The 21153-nt window shown below is 48.3% G+C and overlaps 1 protein-coding gene across 1 annotated transcript; it reads right to left on the reverse strand.

Moving 5' to 3' along the window:
• Positions 1-256: 256 nt before the first annotated feature.
• Positions 257-20825, reverse strand: SLA2 (Src like adaptor 2). Its single transcript, XM_015237839.3, has 8 exons — positions 20472-20825; positions 17565-17698; positions 13523-13622; positions 13052-13138; positions 11355-11458; positions 1874-2023; positions 984-1116; positions 257-567 (listed from the first exon to the last, which is right to left on the reverse strand). Exons 2-8 carry the CDS (start codon positions 17653-17655, stop codon positions 402-404), a joined length of 831 nt encoding a protein of 276 aa, XP_015093325.1. The 5' UTR covers positions 17656-17698; positions 20472-20825; the 3' UTR covers positions 257-401.
• Between the last annotated feature and the right edge of the window lie 328 nt (positions 20826-21153).

Raw genomic sequence — 21153 nt, forward strand, 5'->3', positions numbered from 1 at the left:
GTGAGACTGGTAAATTTTCTTTAAATGATTTTTTTTTTCCTCCTTGATACTAGCGGTGGTTTTCTACCTTGTGGGTAGGGGTATGGGGATGTAGAATGAGACTTAGGCAAGGGGTGGAAGATGGTATTGGAAATCTCAAACTTAGGAACTGACTGGGTCAGACCCCAGAGGTTTAGTCTCTTTTTGGAGCCCTGACCCTGTTCTTAACTGGCCTGTACTTGAACTAGAGGTTGTAGGCAGGGTCATGGCACTGGGAGGAGGTTAAGTGATTTCTTATGGCTGAGAGAGCAAGGAACAGAGGATACAGGTGGACCTGGGGTGTGTCCATGTCCAGCCCTCCCCTCACTCAGTGTGCAGCCTTGCCTCTGGGGTGCTCAGTCAGGCTGGGCTGAGTTAGGGTTCTAGGTGCTACAGCCTTGGTTCCCCTTTCGGCCTCTGCTTCGGTCCTTGGCATCGTCCAAGGAGATGTCATCAGTCAGGCTGAGGTAGGAACTAAGGGCCTCCCGGAGCCCCTCACTGAGGAGGGACTCCTCTCCTGTGGCAGATGCTTCAGAAAACAGGAGGGAGCTGTGGAGAGGGGAAAAGAGTTGGGTCAGGGAGCCTCATGCTCCTCCCTGCACTTACCACACAGTTCCGTGTTCTCAAAACCTGCTGAAAAAACTCAGTGGTTCCCTGTTCCTTATGAGATCAAACCCCTGCTTGACTTCACTCAGGACTGGTGCTCTCTGTTGTACTCCATCTTGTCTGACCTTCCTTCCATCCCGGCCACCTTGGTGCCCAGGCATGCTCTATATCCATGCCCACTTTTGCCTCCCTGCTAGTCCCCCCTGCAGACCTGCTGAGCCTGGGCTAGCCTTTATGAGTTCAGTGAGTGCTCATTGGCTCCCAGATGTCCCTGAAAGTGACAAGCCCATTCCGAGTCCCCAGGGGTGGGTACTTCTAACTCTCCTTTGTTCCATCTTCACATTCCAGGGGCCCCTCACCTGTCCAGCTCTTCCCAGTTGAGTGGTGTCCTCTGCACAGTCACAGGTAGGGGTATGGCCTTGCCAGGGAGTGGGCCAGCCCTCCGCAGGGCACAGGGCTCCTTGAGGAGGCAGCAGATGTCATCTGCCAGCTCTGTGGAAGAGACCAAGACCCTTGACATGGCTGACTCCAGCCCTGCTTTCCTGCCCAACAACCCCACCTTTACCCTAACAGCTTTCCACACTTGGCAGGTGGGAGTGTGAGCCCTAAGCTGTTAATCTGGAGGTTAAGATGCAGTTAAAGGTCATTCTGGGCTAGGTTTGGGGAAACTTAATTTACTGTGTTATTTTGGGTAAGTTTTGATAGACCTCTCTAAGTCCCAGTTTCTGGTTAGGAAGGTGCTTTGGGAAGAAGAAAGCTAAGGCATGACCAGTCTCTACTTGTTCTGTCAGTATCTGCTGTATGGAATGACAGTCCAGAAAACCCCTGATGAGTAGTGGTCTTTCCTCTCTGCCTTTTGACATCGCTGTAGTGGCTACATCCTCCAGGGCCCGTTACAGATAGGCACCAGAGAATGCTAAGTGTTAACTGAATTCCACAACAGCAACAGCTCTGGGCCTAGTTCCTGTGGAGAGAACTGTGTCAGCCACTGGGGACTTTAACTCAGAACCACAGTGGTAGGTGAAGTACTGGCATACAGTCACATGGAACATCCATGTGGCTCTGTTGGCATGAGGTGATGTTGGGGCTCCCAGGCTGCATTTCTTGGCACAGGGACTGGCATGAAGAAAGGGGAGGTCTCTCGTAATTTGGATAGTCTCCAGCAGGTAAAGTGTCCAAGGGTATGACTAACTGCCCACAGAGACACCACATCCTGGTCTACTCTCATGGAGGCAGGGAATGACCATACCAGAGTAGTGGTCCACCAGGGCCTGGAGCGAGGGAAAAGTGAGGCGCGGTGAGATGTACAGCCAGCCATTGTCAAGGCGCTGGATCCTGTAGTGTCTGATGCGGTCCCAGGATGCAGGGCGGCTGAGGCGGACCGACAGGGAGTAACAGCCTGAGGAGGAAAGAGTCCAGGGTGGAATTAAGGCCCTGCTGGGACCCAGCCCAGCCCAGGATGGGAGAAGGAAGACATGAGATGGTCACAGAGAGTGGTCACTAGGCCTAGAGAGAAGGGAAAGTGGCAGGGAGGGACAGAGACTTGGTCTCTTGGTCATAAATGACAACACAATCATAATAGATAGGGCTCTTGTGAGGATGAAATGAGATCATGCATGCAGAGTGCTCAGAACAGGGCCTGTCACAGTCTAAGTGAACATTAAGTGTTGGCTGTTACAAAGACTCAAGTTGGCGGAAGTGTTAGAATGTGAAATTGTGTCAGTAGATGTCAGTAAGGACATGAAGAAAGAGGAACTCGTTACCCTGCAGATGGAAAGATAAATTAATACAAGCCACTGTGGAAACAACTGGCCTTAACTAGTTGAGTTAGGTGCCCATGCCTCACAACCCAGCACTTCTGTCCCAGCATACCTTACAACTACACAAACAAAAACATCCACAGCAGCATTGTTAAGAAAAGCCTAAAACTGCTAACAGTCCGTATGCACTGAAGATTGGTAGGTTCTAGACTATAGCACTATATACAGCAGTAAAAGTTAATAACCACAACACGTAAGAAGAGATAAATCTTTAAAATAATAAGCAGAAACAGCAAGTCACAGAAGCATACATTCAGCATGATTCTATTTAAATGAGATCCAAAGGCAGCCAAGACTGTATTATTGCATAGGGATGCGTGTATGGCAAAACTGAAGAAAAATAACTGGGTAACAGTGAAGCACACAAGGGACTTCAAAGGGACTGTTGTACAATTTAAGCCGGTAAGTGGGCTTATGGGTGTTGATTTTATTATTAGTCTTTAACCTATCCATTTGTATTATAAAACTGATGCTTGTGAATTTCCCCAGTTTTGTTTTTAAGTCAACTTTATTGAGGTAAAATTTATATATAATGCACATGTTTAAAGTGTACAGTTTGATAGGTTTCAACAAAAATTTCAATTAAAAAAGAGAACTGGCTAGAAGAGGAAAAGCACATGGTTGAAAAGTAGAGAAAAAAAGACTATACAAAATAATAAACAGGCCTCCAATAGCAGTTTTCGGCAGATGAGATGCATATGAGCGCTCTTTAGCTGTAAAGTGGGATTCGTTTCTTAGGTCAACACTTCATCAAAGCCAAATGGGAATAGGGTGCTTAGTGAAATAATAGTAATAATAGATTATTACTATCACCTAATGATGTAAAGCTATCTGTAGCTTTCATTTACTGAGTGTTCCTATGTGCTTTTTTGTATGGATTATCTCATCACAATGAGAATTACCTATGAAGTAGGTACAATTATCCCCACTTTACAGATGAGAAAACTGTTGCAAGGAGAACCTGGGAGAAGAGGCAGTGACCCTGTCACTTAACCTTTTCCTGTGGAATGCCAACAAAATGCAGGAGTGAATTTCCCAAACCACAGGCACTACTCAGTTTTAGGAAGCTTTTACTTTTGAGGAAGCAGTCTAAACACTCCAATTAAAAGGCAAGGATTTTCAGGGGAGGGTATAGCTCAGTGGTAGAGGACAAGCTTAGCATGCACAAGGTCCTCGGTTCAGTCCCCAGTACTTAATTTAAATAAATGAACCTAACTACCTCCTCCCAAAGCAAACAAGCAAAGACTTTCAAACTGGATGTGAAAAAGTGAGACCCAATGACATAGTAAGCATGCTTTGGATATTAAAACACAGGCTAAAAGCAAAAAGATGGAAAAATATGTATCATGCAAACATTAATCAGGAAAGCTGGGGTGATTATATTAATATCAGAAAAGTAGAATTCAAGACTAAGAGTATCACCAGAGATAAGAGCATATCCTGAACTTGCATGCATCTAATTACAGAGATTCAAAATACAGAAGTGAAGCGACAGTATTAAGAAATAGTTGTCCATAATTATAATTGGAGATTTCAACACTCCTCTCTCAGTACTTAATGGGACAGAAAATCAATAGGGACATAGAATACCTGAACAACACAATCAACCAACTTGACTTAATTAGTGTAAACATTGTGCCCAATAAATACACATAGAATATTCAAGGTAGACTATAGACTGGGCCATAAAAACAAATTTTAAAGGGTTGAAATAAAGGTATGTTTTCTGACCACAACAGAATTAAATTATAAATTAATAACAAAAAGATATCTGAAAAAAATCACCCAATACTTGGAAATAACCCAGGAAACGAAGAAAGCACAAGCAAAATTAGAAAATATTTTTAACTAAATAATAAAAATTTGTAAGCTCAGCTAAATCAGGACTTAAAACTTTGTCTTACATTTGAAGAAAATAACAGCATAAAATAAAATAAGCTTCCACTTTAAGAAGCTGGAAAAATAAGTAGAAGAAAATAAAGATAAAGCAAAAATTAATGAACTATAAAACAATAGAGAAAAACCAATTAAACCAAATACTGATTCTTTGAAAGGATAGATAAAATTCATAAACCTCAAATTAGACTAATCAAGAAAGAAAAAAGAACAAACAAATTAATAATATAAGGAATGAACTGGGGACATCACTACGGATCCTGCACACATCAAAAGGATAATAAGAGCATAGTGTGGACAACTTTATGCCAATAAATTCTACAACTTGGGTGAAATGGACAAATCCCTTAAAAGACAAATTACCAAAACTGAAACAAGAAATAGTAAATTTGAATAGCCCTACATCTACTGCAGAAATCAAATAAATAACTTTTAAACTTCCCACAAAAATGACTCTGGGTCCAGATGGATTCACTAGTGAGTTCTATCAGACATTTAAAGAAGAAATAATACAATTTTACACAAACTCTTTAAGAAAAGAGAAGTGAACATTTCCTCCTCCATTGTATGAGGCCTGCGTTAACCTGGTATAAAAACCAAACAAAAACATTATGAGAAAACTATAGACCAATATCCCTCGTATATAAATACAAAAAATCCTTAACACACAATTAGCAAGTTGAATCTAACACTATATAAAAAAAGATAATACATTATAACTAAATTGGCTTTATCCCAGGAATACGGGCTGATTTAAAAATTGAACATCAATGTAACTCACTATATTAGTAGAATAAAGGGAAAAAAAAACAATCACCTGAAGAAATGTAGAAAAATAATTTGACGAAATTCAACACTCATCATTATTTTTAAAATAATAATAAAAACTACAAACAGAAGGTATAATAGTTTCCTATTGCTGCTGTAACAAATTACCACAAATTTAGTGGCTTAAAACAACGCAAATGTATTATAATTATGGAGGTCGTAAGTCTGAAATGGGTTTCACTAAACTAAAATCAAGGTATCAGCAGGTCTATATTTCTTTTGCAGGCTGTAGAGGAGAATCCATTTCTTTGCCTTTCTAGTTTCTAGAAGCCATCTGCATTCCTTAGCTCACGGCCCCTTTCTGCATCTTCAAAGCCAGCGCATAATATTTTCCAGTCTCTCTCAAATTCTTACTCTCTTACCTCTCTCTTGTAAAGACCTTTGTGATTTCATTGAGCTCATCTGGACAATCCACCATAATCTCCCCATCTCAAAATCCTTAATCACATATAGAAACTCTTTTGCAATGTAAGGTAATTCATAATCACAGGCTTCAGGGATTAGGACCTGGACATCATTGAGCTATTCAGCCAACCACAGCCTTCCTCTCAACCTGACATAGAGCATCTGTGAAAAATCTACAAGTAACATTATACTTAATGGGAAAGACTGAGTTTTTCCTTCTAAAATTAAGAATAAAGCAAGAATGTTCTTACCACTCCACTTGTTAAACTAGAGGTCCTAGCCAGAGTACGAAGACAAGGGGAAAAAAAGGTATATGAATTGGAAAATAAGCAGTTAAACTATATTTATAGATAATGTGATCATATATGTAGAGATTCCTAAGGAATCTACAAGAAAAGCTAGAACAAGTGAATTTAGCAAGGCTACAGGATACAAAGTCAAAATACTTAGAGAAGTATATATAGGGCAAGGTCCCTGCCTCCTTTTCCTTGTTTTCTGCCTAACTCTGGAGACCCCTTGACCTCTGTACCTTTAAGAATCTCTTCTAGAGCTGTGCTGTGACCCTAAAAAAAGCTCTGAGTTTGAGAAAGGGCTACATATCTGAAAATAGGCCTTTTGGCCAACCAACCAGCTGAACAAACTGACCGAGTCCCTCTATCTTCTGCATGGTTCTTCAGCCACCACATCCTGGCCACAGTCCCCGTAGTTAGTAGAACCAGGAAGTGTCCTCATAGTTGTACTGACTGCTAGACTCAGAGATCTGTGAACCCCATGTGGGGTTGTCTACCCTATTGTAGGGACAGGTCACCTACCAAGGCCATCTGTGACTGGTATCCTGCTGTTCCTTCTCACTGCATGCTCCAGCCAGTCCCAAATATCTACTGCTATCTTCCAGTTCCAGGACATCTCCTTTCAAAATCAGACTCCCTGGGTTCAAATCCCACGTAAACTATATACTACGACATCCTTACATACTATATCCCTAGCTGTGTCTCTAAGGCATGTTATGTGACTTCTCAGATCTGTTTCTTCATCTGTAAAGGGGGATAATCATTGTCCCAGTCTCAGTAGATTGAGCCCAATGATTCAGATGGTGAAGCAGGTAATGCATTTAACATGTCTGGCATGGAGCAAGCACTCAATAATCTTTATCGGGCCTCTGATCCTTTGCTAACATTATTCCTTTTATGTGGAAGACTCTTCTGCCTGAGTAACCACCAGCCTTCCTTTTACAACTCCGTCCTGCTCAGACAACTCCTCTCCAGAGCACTCTCTCTGCCTGGAGAAGCCTCAGCTCTAGGCTTGCCCAGACACAAGTGCTAGTACCAAAGGTCCTGTTCTCCCATCATCTGTTCCTCAACACTACCCCCCCAACCCCTCATATAACCACCTGTGAGCCTCACAAGGGATGGTTCTAATTTACCTGCCTACCATCTTTCCATCTCAGAAAACAGCAGCACAATTCATCCATTACGAAGCTTCTAACCCCAGAATCATCTCTGACTGCTTCCCATTCTCTCCCACCTCCCATATAGCCCCACAGAAAACCCTACTGGCTACATTCAGAATATATCCGGAATCCGACCACTTCTCACCCTACAACAACTTCCCATGTGGCTTCCCACTTCCGCCTTACCCACAGCCAAATCCTCTCTTTGCACAGCAGAGGGATCAAGTCATGTCACTGCCCTACTCAGAACCCTCCCTGACACAAGAGCTCACCCTGGAAAGGCCCTGCAGACCTGACTTATGATGACCTTGGATCTGCTCCAGGCACATCTGCCTCCTGCTGAGGATGCACCTGCTTACTCTGTTCCTCTTAATGCTGCTTTATTGTTTCCTTGTGGCACTTGCCATCATCAGATGCTTAATTTGTTCACTGTCCATGTTGCCAACTAGAGTGTGGGCAGGGATCTTACTTTTTACACTGTTGACTCCCCAGTGCTTAGAACGGGTGCTGGCACAGAGTTGCCATGCAGTATCGATTTGTTGAATGAATTAATGAATCTCTGTGATAAACACTGAACAGAGCCATGATTTCAGGCAGTCTTGAGGAGTCCTTGCCACCATTTGCACTTCTACCAGTGTGAGCACAGATGGTGCTGGAGGGCAGTCAACCCTACCCCAGCTCTTCATCCTCGTCCCTCCCCTCAACGTACAAGTGAGCTCGTTCACTGATACAGGAAATACCATTTGAGCACTTACTACAAGCTGGCACTGCACAAACCCCAGACACGGGTAATCAGATCTTCTTCTGGGGAAAGAAGTGCTATCCCTCAGCCAGAATTTTCCTTTATGGTCCTCATTTCAGGTATTTAATTCCTATGCTCACATACCTTGACTTTAAGAAGTAAGTTTATTGCATCTACAGAAGAGGTATTTTCAAGATGCTGTGGGAGTTGAAAGCAAACAAAACAGTGACAAATAACCTGGGGGGATGACATTGCAACGGGTCATAAAGAATGAGTGTGAGTTGGCCAAGTGGAGGAATGGAGGAGAGGGCTTTCCAGGCTGAGGGAGGCTCTTGTGCAAGGATGTAACAGTGGAAAGAACAAGGTGTGTTCATTCATCAAGTGTTCTGGTGGGCAACAGGCCAGAAGGCAGGCTGTGGGAGGGAGTGGTGGGAACCATGGCTGTGTGCAAGGCCTGAAGGGAGACCCACTGGGAGAGATACAAGGTCCCAGATTCCAGAAAGCTCCGGCAGGCTTAGCCAATTGCACATCCTGGCCTGCAGTAACCTATGGGGTCAGGCACCATGTTTTCCCAGGTGTTATGATGATGCCAGGAGGAGAGGTGGGGTACACAGTAGTGTGAGGGATCAGATTAAAAGCCACGTATGGGAGGTAGACCTAATAGGACCCTCCTGAACTTCCTCTACTGAGGCCTCTGAGAAGCTGATAGCTTCAAGGATACTGCACCCTGGACTCTCCACTGTCTGCAGCCTGAGGACAGGAACCACAGCTTAGCAGGCCAGAATCAGAGGAGATGCTTAATAACTGTTTTTCAGCTGACAGAATGGACAGAGGTGAGCCCCTCAGGGGCAGGAAGCATGTCTTGCTCATCAGTCTCTTTTACAGTGCCCCACACAGAACAGACACATAGTAGGACAGCAGGAAAACAAGGGAGTGATGCTATTGGGGGCTGGCCCTGGCACTGACCTCTAGAGCAGTCCTGGGAACTCCACAAACTCCTCATGCCCCATCACAGGGCAAGGTTTTCGGCCTGACTTTGGCCCTGCCATGCTCCCCACCCAGGCCTAGAACAAAACCAGGCATGCCAGAGGGATTCTGTGGAAGATGGGGGCCTTCCCCTCCCCTCCAGACTCTATGTAGCGTTCTTGGGAGCTCAGTGGCCCCAGGCCTTCCTCCTTGGTGCACACATAAGCTCAAAGCCCCTGCAGGATTCCCTTTCCAGAGGTAGGTATGGATTTTGGACCAAAGAAAAGTTGATCCTTGTATCACTCAGTCAACAGTTAATTACTGTTATATATGACAAGATGCATTAGGTAAACATAAAAAAAAATCTCTCATTACTTAATTTTGTGTTCCTTACTTTGGAACTGTATTTTCAAACTTAAGATGAGAACCAGCCAGAGAGCTTGTGAATGAAGCAGGTTTCTGACTCTGTGCCCAGTAGTCTGATTTGGTAGGTCTGAGGTGGGTCTACGAGCCTGCATTGTTGAGATGTTCCACTGACAATTCCTGTACACTCAAGTCTGAGAACCACCATTCTGTGGCGTCACTCGGGCCCCTACCGCTTCAGTGTCAAGCTTTTTTTGACCACAAACCACAATATGAAATTTTACACTGTGACCCAGGACGCACTTGAAGTGATCTAAAACAAAAGTTTGATGAAGCAGTATTTTCCTTAACCCCAGTGATGCACCCTAATGTTTTCTGTTGTATTTCACTTTAAATACTCACTGGTCCAGACCCACTAAATTAATGGGTCCCAACCTGAGCTACACATTAGAATCACCTGGGGGGTTGTTATAGCTTCCAAGGCCCAGGCCACACCCCTGACCAATTAAATCAGAAATTCTGGGAGGTAGGGTGTAGGCGTCAGTAATTTATAAATCTCCCCCAGATGATTCCAACATGCAGCTATGGTCTAGATCAGCTGTTCTTAAAGTGTGGTCCCCAGATTAGCAGCAGCAAGCATCACCTGTGAACCTGTTGGAAAGGCAAATTCTCAGGCCCCAGACCTAACAACTCAGAAATGCTGGGCCAGCTCTTTGTTTTAATAAGCCCTCAAAGTGATTCTGATGCCTGCCTAGGTTTGATACTCACTGGTCTATTACCGCTGAAATAAACTGATTTCTTGGCCCACAAATGGATCATGACCTATAGCTTGACAAACACTATCCAAAAGGAAGCACCAGAGGAGAGATTATAGTTATTAGTATTGGGAAACCATTGCCTTTGCTGTAGAATTGGCAAATACCTTCATTTTTTGATAAACAGCTGCATTATGATCTATCTCCTTTTGGTGTTGCTGGGGGGAGGCTTAGAGTCAAATCTAGCCTTAATCCTGGTAAATGTGTGGCTCCTTAAAGATCCCGTGCATTCTTTATACCTTAAATGTATATAGTGCTGTGTATCAATTATACCTCAATAAAACTGGAGGGGGAAAAAAAGATCCTATGGATTGTTATCTGCTCCCTCCTTTATTTCTCAGCCAGTTCCTCTTGTATATGTGTCTTCTTAGGAAAGGGGAACAGTGGCCACAAATTCTGGTCACTATGTTCTTGGGGTTGAACCAGGCCAGAAGGGGCAGGGGTGGGGCCACTAAGCATGGAGCACTTCCTGTAGCTTCTCAAGCTCACTGGGGCCGGTCTGCAGCACCCCTGGCCCCAGCAGCACCACTATGGTTTCCTGTTTGTAGCTGCTGTATTGAGTCAGCCCAACCGACCTCGGCCAGTGTATGGGTGCATAAGAGGGTTGGGATGCTGATGCTGCCTGGAAAACAGCAGGAGAGGCTGGGAAGAGGTCAACGTGGGGAACTCCCAAAGGAAGGGAAGGAGAGGAAAGATGCACTGGAAGGCGCTCCAGGAGGGAGACTGAGCAGAGAGCAAAGGACCCTGACAACCCATCCATCAGTGTTCAATTTAGGGCAAGCACAGGAGGCCCATCCTCATTCCTGAATATCTCCTTCGTAGCCTGCCACTGTGCTTGCAATTCCACCATTACTGTCACATGTGGGCCTTTCTTGGGTGTCTGAAGTGGACAAACCTCACCTGGCTTTGAATCCCAGCTCTGAACTTACTATCTGCGTCCCCCCAACCCCAGGCAAATCGTTTCCTCATCTGTAAAATGGGGATCATGAAAGTACAATCCCCAAAGCACTGTTTGAAGGCATTTAAAGGACCTAACATAAATGTGGGCACTGCCACTCCTTCAACGTCCTTCTCTGCCCCTGCTGTAAGGGACTCAGGGCGGCAGCTCAGAGGGAGGCAAGGGCATCAGAGACAGACTCTCTCAACTTCAGGTTTTGTTTGCAAAGGCCCTGCTCCTGGCGTGGGAGAAGTCCCACATGAATGTGCAATCAGTGTAGATGTCCCTACCCCTCTTGTGAGCAATCCACACTCACTTTTAGAAATGGAGGTTATTGCCGTGTTGTTGATGGGCCCTCCTGGCAGCAACATGGTAGTCAGCCAGCCAGACTGCCTGACTCCAAGGCCAGGTCTTCAGCCCTTCACGTTTGGCCTTCTATCTCTGCCCCTAGGTCACCCTGCTCTTGGCATTAAAGGGACAAGCCCAGAGCTGGGCTGAGCTTACCCACCTCTCCTGGTCTGGCTCTCCCGGATCAGGAAGGCCCCTCCGGGGTTTCCAGGCAGCAGCAGCAGTTCCTCTGCTTTCTCCCGGCTCAGGCCCTCATACAGCCACCTGGGGGAGGAGCAGAGGGAGGGACAGGGTCAGCCTGGGGCTGGGTGGGCTACAACTCTACAGGAACATCTCCTCCCCTCTCTGGGCCTCAAAGTTCCAGCCCCATGAAGCTGACATTGGGGTCTGTCAGGCCTCCCACCTTTGTCCCGGTTTTGGCTCTAGGGGCCTCAGAGGACAGTCTCATGGGGTCAGCCTCAGCCTTTTCTAATTGGAGACCTCATTCCCAAGTGGCCAGGGCCTGGGGGCAGGTTAAGTGACCCCAGACTCTCTCCTGTCACTGCCAGTTCCTCCAGCACCCATATGCTATCCACTACCTTTCCAAACTGTCACCTCTCCAAGAATTGCCCCTATTTTTTTTTAATGTTAGCAAATATTTTATTTCAACAGTTTAAAGTTTAACTTTGTCGCCAAAAGGAATACAGGTAAACATTTATTCATTGTCACTGAAATCTAATTCCCACCTGGGCTTATTTATGGGTAGAAAGTTTGCAACCAGAATGCTCAAGGCATTCTAAAATTTCAGAAAAAGATAATTTTTTGGCTTACTAGTCCATCAACCTTCTAATGTCCCCAAGGCATGCCCTGCGGTCCCAGGCAAAGCCTCCAGAAGCCAATTTGATGGAAATGGCTGCCTCTCTGTCATTTTGTGACATTCCACAGTCAAAGCCAGAATCAGGGTTGAGTTGATTCTAAGAAAATAAATTAGAGAAGCTGTGACTCTCTTGGTGCCAGTGGCAAACTTAGCCCAGTTTTATAGTAAATAAAGCATGTCATTCATATGACTTATGGAAGCTGAGGATATAAATGAATCAGTGTCAAGGAAAGGGGACTCTTGGAGGTGGTCAGTGTGTCCTTGGCATAAACTCCAGTGCCGTGCTGTGGATGCAGAACTCTGCTCCGCGGGCCCAGGCCATTGGGAAACGCACGGCGAGGTGGGCTTCACACAGCCTCTGCGAGCTGATTCTACGAGTTGTCCACACTTCTCAGGATCCTGTCAGGATCATCAGAGCTGGCATACCGTGAGCCTCAGAAAAGAAAGGCCATCCAGTGTGGGAGCTGTGCTTTTTTCTCAGAACGGAAAAGTGGCCGTCACGGCACACACAGTGACGCATTCCTGGCTCCGAGTTATTCACTGGCCTTCCCCCTCAACATAGAGTTTGCTCTGGAGTCAGTTTGTCACTTACTCTTGGCAAGAATGATGCACACTTTGTAAGAGACCCTGTGTCCCAGCGTCCAGCCCTCCCGGGGGAGGTGCCTCTTGGAAGGGCAGCCCAGGGAGGCTCCCCGGGACACTCTGCAGGCTGCTTCCACTTCCGGCAAGTCCCCGTCAGCCTCCTCCCCAGCCAGCTTCCTGGCCACCCTCCAAAGCCCAGGCACCACATCTCCACAAGGCCTTCCTGAGCCCCCTCCTCTGGGCTCCCACATCTCGTGGGTCATCTTGAGAGAGAGAGTTGTCTGCTCCAGAAGGCAGGTCTGGGCCTGAGTCTCTCCCTTCCTCAGCTTTGCTCAGCACAGGACTGGGCATAAAGGACAACCTTGTGCGAGGAGAGGGCAAGAAGCTCCCCCGAGGCAGGGCCTGAGGTGTGAACTCACCCGTGGGAGATTTTGGCCACGTGGATGCTGGGGATGCTGAACTCTCTGCCTGAGACTTCCGACAGCACCGTAAACCAGTCTCCATCCCTGGAGAGAGAAAGGCGAGGGGGCCCCTCTCAGAAGGGCCAAAGCCCTGGGAACTGCTCATTCAGGATTCACAAGGACCCTCAAGGCTGGGTCCTGTGCCCACTTGTCCCATTTGCATTTCCCAGGTTCCCTTGCACTAGGTGGTCTGGGCACCTCCTGGGCAGTGGATGGCAAAATTCAAGGCTCCCTTGCAAGGCCTTGCCACTCACTGCTTCTCCCTGCAAGTGTATCAGGTTGCCTAAAATCCCACCATTAGGGCCATGTGTGAGCTTGGCACCAAAGGCCATGTTCTTTTCTCCTGGAAGGGGCCTCCTCCCATTAATGCATCTTCAGGTATCGGAGGAGGGAGCAGAGCACCTCATGGAGTGCCCTTGGAAGACTTACTCAGAGACGATGGTCAGTGGCTCCCCCAGCCTCAGCGACAGCTCTGCCTGCTGGCCTACCGGGAAACTGCTCAAGGCCACAGCGGTGGCCTTGCTTCTCTCTGCACAGAAGGACAGAGATGGTTACCCTCTGGCCAGACGCAAGCTCCAGTGTAGTCTGGGTTTTTGCCATCAGTCCTCCCACAGGCGCCCTAGGGCATGTCTGCTGGGATTCTGGGATGGCAACCTGGAATCTGACACTTTTCCACAGGATGCTGCAGAGCCCTGGGGGTGCCCAGACATCACTTGGGGTCTCCTCAGGGAAAGGGTTGGTGAGACAAGAAGAGTGGGACTCCTCGCTACAATCCCCTTTTACATACAGATCTCCACAGGAGATTTTGATGAAGGAATTCTGTTGTTCAGCAAACTTAAAACTGCCCACTCTAAGCAGGAATCAGCCCAGATCTCTGAGCTCAACTTCTGAAAGGCACTGATGAGATGGGTACCAGATGAACCAGCTTCGAGGGCCTGGGAGGAGGACATGGGAGGAGGGCTCCTGGAGGGCCCAGGAAATCACCGACGAGGATGGGCTTTGTTACTCTGGAGTGCCGTGCACGTGGGCAGAGTGGCTCTCCCATGGCCTTCGTCCAGAGCGGCAGGTGTAGGTCTGTGCTGCCCCCTAAGAAGAGCTGCAGCCCCAGGGCTCACTGTGCCAGGCCTGACCCAGAGCAGACACCCAGCAGGAGTGTGTGGCCCAGTCAAGTGTCCTGGTCACACACCTGCCATCTCTTTCTGAGCATCTGCTGTGTGTCAGGCCCTGACTGGGTGCTGTATGCGTCATCTCTATTCAGCCCCATTGCACAGCAAAGCAACCAAAGCTCAGCTGGGCACTCCACTGGGGAGGGAGGGCACAGCTCCTACACCACATCAGCATGTCCCTCTCCTACCACGGGGCACTGTTGGGGTAGGTGACCACCATGGCTGATCAGGGGCCCAGGGTGAGGGGACTGGGCTGGACAGCAGCACATCTCCAAAAGGGCCCAGGCTCCCCAGGAGGCTGATGTTCAGAGAGGGAGTCACTGAGACAGAGGACGCCAAGTACCCCTCCAGAGACTCTGGAGAGACAAAGGCGAGGGGGCCCCTCTCAGAAGGGCCAAAGCCCTGGGAACTGCTCATTCAGGATTTACAAGGACCCTCCAGGCTGCCCCCCAGCTGCACCATCACACCAGAACTGGTCCTGAAAACATGGTGGGCATGAGGCCTAATTTTGAGGTTGACCAACAGGCGGCAAGCGGCTCCCTCAGCACAGGAGGCTCACCCCCAACCCCTACTCAAGAATCAGCTCGCCCAGCCTCACCAGACCTCCTGATGACTGCCTAGGCCTACTTGTCCTGAAAAACCTGTCCTCCATGGGCTGCGAGCACATCACCCACACCCCAGCACCCTCCTTTCCCTTCCTCCTTTCCCATCTCAGTAGGGGTCTCTGCATTAAGCTATGAGAAGCATACAAGCTCAGCAAGAAAGGTTTGTATGTCTCATAAATGCTCCTCAGGGCCTAAGAGGCCTCCCCAAGTCCCTCTAGACAGTGCTGGGGCCCCAGGAGGTTGGGGAGGGAGAGCAGGTGGACAGACAAGGACCTAGGGGATGTGTGGGGCAGACACAGAGCTGGACACTATGTGGGCTGAGGGCCTCTGCTTTAGTGGGACATGGGCAGAATGCGACTGTGATCCTGGAAATGGACCAGTTCCTACGTGTTCTCATAGACACACATGGAGATCCCTGTGGTGACCCAGACTGGAGCTCCTCAGAGCCCAGGGCCTAGCCATCCCATGGAGCAAGGAAATGCCTGATGCCCAAATACACGGTACAAGCAAGTCAAGGGTCGTGGTGTCCTCCAACAAGGATGGAACCAGGTGGCCAGATGGGCCCCTCCGCCTCCTGGAAGCCCTGGCCTTTCACCTCTAGGAGCCACTGAGCTGCATATGCTCTCCTCTGACTGGTCCTCTCTGGTGGCTGAGTCACCTTCATCCTTCACCCCCTGGATGAAATGTCCCTCCTGTGACAAGCCCCTCAGCACACACTCTCGGTCAGTCCTTTTAAACACCATCACCAAAATCTAACACAATTTTAATTGACTACTGGTTGTAATTAACTACCTGTCTTTGGGTCTTGATTGTCCCTGAAGACGGGCTGTGCCTGTCTTGTCCACTGCTGTGTCCCCTGGTCCTGGCACAAGGCAGAGCTTTGGAAGATTATGGATGGGTACAAGGCTGATGGACAAAGGAGCTGCCCCAAATCCATATCCCTGCTGGGACCAGCGGTAGAACTACTGAGAGAGCCCCATCCTTTCCATGGAGACCCTGGCAGAGGGGAACACAGCTCCCCTCAGTTCCCACAGGCAGGGAGGGCCCCAGGACACCTGCTGCGGTGGGGGTGGGGCCATCCCTCTCAGCAGCCTGGGCATGACTCAGAGCCGCCTCAGGCTGCTGCCTGTGGCTAGATTCAGAGGAAACGTGGTAGAGGTCTGTGTGGTTTCCAGATCTCTTCCTGCAGGTGGGCCCCAGGCTCTCAGTGCAAACTGAGTTGCTAAAAGGAGACAGATGCCTCTCCAGCAGGAGTCTAGCAGGGGCTGAGGGTGTCAATGACTGTGGGGCCTGGGGGAGGCTGGTATTGGGAGATGCAGATTTCCGGGGTGGGGGCTGAGTGGGAAAGAAGCCCCAGCTATTGCGGAGGAGTTTTCAGACTGGGGACAGCTCCTGCCAAACACAGACATCAGGATATTTGGCTCTGCAGCCTTCTAGTTCTGCTTCAGTGTGTGGCCATGTCTTTCCTCCTAAAAAGTGCTGCTTGGTTTAGAGTAATCTTGTTATCTGTGATGGTTAATTTTATGTGTCAACGTGGCTAGCCCACAGTACCCAGATATCTGGTCAAACACCAGTCTGGATGTTAATGTGATACTATTTTTTAGATGAGATTAACATTGAAATCAGTAGTCCTTGAATAAGACAGATGACCCTCCGTAAAGTGGGTGGACCTCATTCAATTAGTTGATACCCTTAAGAGAAAAAGACAGGTCCTTTGAGGAAGAGGGAATCCCCCTCCAGCCTCAGCTCTGGAATTTCACAGTATTAGCTCTTCTCTGGGTCTCCAGTCTGCTGGCCTGCCCTGCAGATTTCAGACTTGCCATTGCCCACAATTGCATGGGCCAATTTCCTATACACGCGCCCACACATACCCTATTGGTTCTGTTTCTCTGGAGAACCCTGACCAATACATTAGCAAAACCCCAAATCACAATGTGATTTGAGAAAGGATTTGTGGACTGTTTTGACATCAAAATATTAGAATTTGCAGGATATTTTGATTGCCTAAATGTCCTTAAAAACTGGCATTTTTAGTCAGGACTACCTTAGAAAGTTTCCAGTTATAGATTTAGCCTGTGCATTGTATGAACTCAGTTTTTCCAACCACCATAGCTCTAACTTTGCTTCAAGTATTTCACAGCACCTCTCAGGATAAGAGGAGACTTCAGAGCATCACTGTCCAACAGAACTTTCTGTGATGATGGTAATGTTCTTTAATTGTGCTGTCCAAGAAGGTAGCCACTAGCTGCACATGGCTACTGAGCACTTAAAATACAGCTGGAGTGACTGAGGAACTGAACATTTATTTAACTTTAATACATTTTAATTAATCTTGGTTTAAATTAAAATAGCTGCTTATGGCTTGTGGCTGTCACGACAGACAGTGCAGCTTTGGAGAGCTACGGAAGTAGGTTGGTCTTACAACTGCAGCTCAGTCTCCAAATAAACTGGTTGAAGAGGGAAGCCGGGGGAGATGCCAGGGGGACCATCACACCCCACTGGTTAGCTCCTGTCAGTCTCTCACATTTTCTAGTTTATCTGGTTCAGTGTTCTCACACTAACATGTAAGCTCCCCGAGAGCAGAGCGCCTGACCGTGTGGTTCACAGGGAAGGCCTGGTATACAGAGGCAGCGATGTCTACATTTGCACAGCCTCACGGTGCCTGGGAAGGGCCTGGCTGCCCCGAGGCCCACAGCCTACCTGCTTGCATGGGCTCAGGACCCGGGCCTCCCACAGAAGGGCTGGAGCCTGGGCTTAGCATGGTCTTCCCCCTGCTGGGCTGACTTCCCATCGTTCTTCAGCAGAATACTCAGAAGCACATTGCCAAGAGAAATCTGAAAGAGATGTTGTAATGGGGACAGAGCCATAGCTCCCAACCTGGTGCCCAGACACCCTCCCTCCCCAGCTCAGCCCTGCTGACCTCCTTGCTGATGCAGCGAATGAGATCCCTCCCATCAGGACCAGTCTCCAGCCCCCTCCACCAGACTCTGAAGTCTCTCTGCAAACCAGACCCTGTTTTCTCTGCATCCCATCTCTTCTATGCTGCAACCATCCTCCATAATGTTTCTGGGCCTTTGTATGTTCGAAGCCCCTCCCATTGGCTAGAATGTTCTTTTCTCCTTTTGGGCCCGCCTGGATCCCACACTTCCCCAGGAAGCATTCTCTGACCCCCCCACCCTCCCCCACCAGGCCTTGCTGACTATTCTTATGGCTCTGGGATCACATTCTGCCCCTGGATTGCAGGGGCCAATGACAAGACAGAGTTCACTTCAGGCAAACCAGGATCCACAGCTAGGTGGGCAAGGGGGATCCTAGAGGGCTCGGGAGCTGGTGTCTCACAAGCGAAGGTGACATTAAGCACACAGTTACTGGTGTCACAGAGCAAAGTAAGATGCCAGGGAGACTGTATGACACCATGATGACTTGCAAGGCTTTACAGGATTGGTTGTTGAACCACTTCCCCTCTCTTTGCCTCCATTTCCTCGTCTGAAAAATGGGGATAACAGTACCCACCATATGGGTCTGAGAGATAATGTATGTGAAGAGCCTGGTCGGGACCTGCTTTTCCTTTTTCACTCCCTGAATGTCACTTCACCGGAGGCCACTCCTGGGAGCCTTCCCTTTTCTCCCTCGGCTCTCCGCTGTGCTCCTGCCCAAGTTGTCATTTTTTGCATATTGGAGTGCTTGTTTAATCAGCCGTCATTCTGTGGCTTGTTGAGGACAAGGACCTCTCTGCCCATTTCCTCAGCATTTCACCCACAGAAGGCACTTGATGCACATTAACTAAAGTAATCATAGCTCTTCAGACAGGTGTTTTACCCTTAGTATATTCTAAATTCCCAGGTTTCCTGGGAAAGGATGATTTTTCCAAACACTGTACATACTCAAATGTTTCAAGGAGGTGGTTTCATTCTTTCAGACGGTTTCAGTCTTTTCATTAGAGACAAGGCAAATTAACACCAGTTTGGTGACACAGGAGGCTCCGTCCTTGCCTTTGAACCTTTCCCCTTGCCTGGCTGAGGATGGATGTCTGTCATGATCATGGAGTGACTCCCGTGGCCTCACTGGCCATTGTGTCTAAGGAGTAAAGCTCCTTCCTGCCTCAGAGCGGGGAACAGCTATCTGCAGTCTTGAGTCATCAACACGGGGATAAAGGTATCTGTTCAGTATTCACGGAAAAGGAGCCCTTTAATACAAAACAGGCCCACCTTTAGGAGGGGGCTCCTGGCAGCCACTTCCTGCTCAGACTTTGGGATCCTGAAGCCTTGCCAGCCTGGGACGGCGCTGCCACCTCCTAAGGTCTCCTTGGTTTCCTCCATGTTAGGGACTCCTTCAGGTCAGGTTATCAACATCCCTGCTGCTCCCCAGCCTTTCCTTTCCCCCTTGGGAAGGAGGTACAGGCTACATGCTTAACTGTGCAGACACTGGGTCCAGAAAATCCCTGGGAGAGATCGTTCCTGGGTAGCACAAGTGATTACTTCAGACCAACCCAGCTCGATCTATGGGCCCTCAGGCAAAGCATGTAACTTCTCTGAGTCTCATCTGTGAACTGGGGACAATTCAGACTCCACAAGGTTGTGAGGAGAAGTCGAGGAGCCTGGTGCAGACTGTGTTCTCTGACAAGATCAGTTTCCTTTCCCGTCTTTCAGCAAGACAAAGTCACCACTGTCACCAACCACACTTAATGTAGAGACTTCTTCCCGTTGCAGGTGGAACTGGGGGCTGGGCCTGAGGGAGGGAGGAGAGCCCCGCACTGAGGCTGGCAGCCCCCCAGCACTCTGCCAGCTGCCTTCACCTGGTCAGGTCAAGGCTGGGAAGCCTCCTGGGGGCAAAATGAAAACCATGGGCTGGCAGGGCTAGGAGGAGTATTGGCCCAAACTTTTAAAAGAATCTAATCATAATGATGTAAGTATTTGAAAAACTTAACTACATGTTAGGCACTTTCTAGGGGACCCAGGCATGGGTGGAAGGAAAGGGTTAAAGGCAGCTGAGGTCAGCACATGGCCCACATTGTTCTGATCTTCTCACTTGACCCTCTGAGAGGTTTGAATCCCCTTCAAGTACAATGACCAGGGCCCAGAGTGGGTAACCTCGTGCTCACTTTCCTATGCTGGTTAATGCAGAGCTGGATCTACAATCCATGTCTTTTGTGCTTCTGAAGATAATTTCTCAGAGGTGGAGGTAAGTGATAAATTGGGCTGAGCTAAAGGGAGAATTCCCTCTCTTTCAACTGAGATATGTCGATCATCTTTTTGAGAGGAACTATTAGACTCTAGGGCTGAACACGTCTTCAGAGATACAATCTTATCCACTGACATTGTAAGGCTGTAGCCCAGAGAGGGTCCCAAAGTCACACAGCAAGTTGGTAACTGAGATGGGACCAGAAGGGGCATGAAGACAAGCCGGAGGGAACAATGTTACTCCGCAGGGGACAGGCAAAGAGGGAGAGGAGGACCCTCAGAAACCACCCTTCTCACAGCCTCAGCGGAACCATTTCCCCTTCTTCTTGAGCTTGTTTCCCAACCATTAAGCCCACTCCCTGTCTTTAGGGGACCATCCTTCCTCACAGCCCCAAGGCCACTGAAAAACACAAATGAGCGTACTTACTGGTTTCCTGCCATCAGAGGCTTGGGGCGAGGGCGCGGCTAAGATGCATGCTTTAGCTGGAGAGGTTAGGGCCTTGGGAGGATGCTGCTGGAAGTTCTTAGTCCTATGCCATCCAGAATTCTCTCAGTCTGGAAGAATCTTCATGGAGAGGCTCTCAGTATTGCTTTGGATAGTTCTGCTCCTGCCTGTGGTCAGCAGTCTGTACCCCTGGGATGGGACAGAAGCCCCGTGCTCCTTAGAGACCTCCAACTAGGCAGTCTTCCCAAGCACGGCCAGGTGGGGAAGCAGGCCCAGGGTTCTCTGAGCTCTGTTGCAGGGTCCTTGGGGCTCCCGGCTCGCATCTGCAGGCTCTGTGGTTCTCACAGCCACCCGTTTCCTCTGACGGCACCACAGAACATCGAGGAGCCACCTTCCCCAAGTTCCTGTTTGTGGGGGAGAAGCAGCTGCCTCGTCATGATCCTGGCTTTGTGGCTTGGTCTGATCCAAGGAACACAGAACCAAAATAAATGAGAAGGGGGTCCCCATGCTTGCCATGTGATCAGGTAATAATAACCACCTGAGGAGCTTGTTAGTCTAGGATCCTCCCACATCTTCTGAATCCAAGTAACCAGAGGAGCAGCCCAGGAATCTGAATCTTAAACATGCCAAGAGATTCCTTTGATTGGCAAGTATGGGAAGGACT

The sequence above is a fragment of the Vicugna pacos genome, chromosome 19, assembly GCF_048564905.1.
Source record: "Vicugna pacos chromosome 19, VicPac4, whole genome shotgun sequence".
Lineage (NCBI taxonomy): Eukaryota > Metazoa > Chordata > Mammalia > Artiodactyla > Camelidae > Vicugna > Vicugna pacos.

What these genes read in the sequence shown, in the direction of transcription:
- SLA2 (XM_015237839.3), bottom strand. Translation starts at nt 17,655, where the DNA reads ATGGGAAGTCAGCCCAGCAGGGGGAAGACCATGCTAAGCCCAGGCTCC. An exon ending in CCACTGACCATCGTCTCTGA is followed by an intron (nt 13,139 to 13,522) that starts GTAAGTCTTCCA and finishes TTCTCTCTCCAG; the next exon opens with GGATGGAGACTGGTTTACGG. An exon ending in GTGGCCAAAATCTCCCACGG is followed by an intron (nt 11,459 to 13,051) that starts GTGAGTTCACAC and finishes CTCCTCCCCCAG; the next exon opens with GTGGCTGTATGAGGGCCTGA.